This window comes from Macaca mulatta, chromosome 7 (genome assembly GCF_049350105.2).
Source record: "Macaca mulatta isolate MMU2019108-1 chromosome 7, T2T-MMU8v2.0, whole genome shotgun sequence".
NCBI lineage: Eukaryota > Metazoa > Chordata > Mammalia > Primates > Cercopithecidae > Macaca > Macaca mulatta.
The window spans coordinates 166099241-166100252 of NC_133412.1; the positions used below are offsets into that span (position 1 = coordinate 166099241).

The 1012-nt window shown below is 47.9% G+C and overlaps 1 protein-coding gene across 1 annotated transcript; it reads left to right on the forward strand.

Annotated features, from left to right (window-relative positions):
• The first annotated feature begins 503 nt into the window (after positions 1 to 503).
• On the forward strand, positions 504 to 799 carry LOC704066 (dolichyl-diphosphooligosaccharide--protein glycosyltransferase subunit 4). The gene is given in 1 exon segment (XM_015144403.3): positions 504 to 799. A coding segment is annotated over 1 exon segment (114 nt). The 5' UTR covers positions 504 to 573; the 3' UTR covers positions 688 to 799.
• Positions 800 to 1012: the final 213 nt, after the last annotated feature.

Sequence of the window (1012 nt, forward strand, 5' to 3'; positions counted from 1 at the left end):
TCTAATTGGCCAGAAAAAAGAAATACCTGAGAAAGGTGTCTTTGTGGCTGTTCTGCACACATTGAGACTGATACTATATTCCTATTCTTTCCCGAATGAGAAGAACATGAGTTAAATGATTCTGAACTTAATACTTCTTTTTTTGGTGGGCGGGGGACGGAGTCTTGTTCTGTCGCCCAGTCTGGAGTGCAGTGGCGCGATCTCAGCTCACCACAACCTCCGCCTCCCGGGTTTAAGCAATTCTCCCTGCCTCAGCCTCCTAAGTAGCTGGGATTACAGGTCTCTGCCACCATGCCCAGCTGATTTTTGTATTTTTTTAGTAGAGACGGGGTTTTGCCATGTTGTCCAGGCTGGTCTCAAACTCCTGACCTCTGGTGATCCACTCTCCTCAGCTTCCCAAAGTCCTGGTATTAAACAGGCATGAGCCAATGAGCCCGGCCCCAAACTTCCGTACTTCTAATCGGCGATCTGTTTTCGAGACACGATAAAAACACACAAACGGAAGTTCCGGTCCAGGTCTCCTACCTCGGGCTTGTTCGCTGGCGGCGTCGGAGCCAAGCCGGACTGGTCAGGATGATCACCGACGTGCAGCTCGCCATCTTCGCCAACATGCTGGGCGTGTAGCTCTTCTTGCTTGTTGTTCTCTATCACTACGTGGCCGTCAACAATCCCAAGAAGCAGGAATGAAAGTGGCGCTTTCTCCGCCCCAGGGTTCCAGGACATAGTCTGAGGCAAGATGGAGGGTATGAGGGGCCTTCACACTTCACTTCATCCCTTCTACCCATCACAACATACAAAGCAACTACACCTGGATTTTTCCAAACAACTTTTATTTCCTCAAAGTCTTCCTTAATCCTATGGAACAAGAAGCTGCCACTGAATAGGGCCCAGTATAGGGGCTTGCTTTTCTACTCCCTCCCCCCAATATAAAAATATAGGGTTTTTTTGTGGTCAAAAAAAAAAAAAAACACACACAAACACCTCAAAATAAGTGAAACTCTCTCATAAGCAC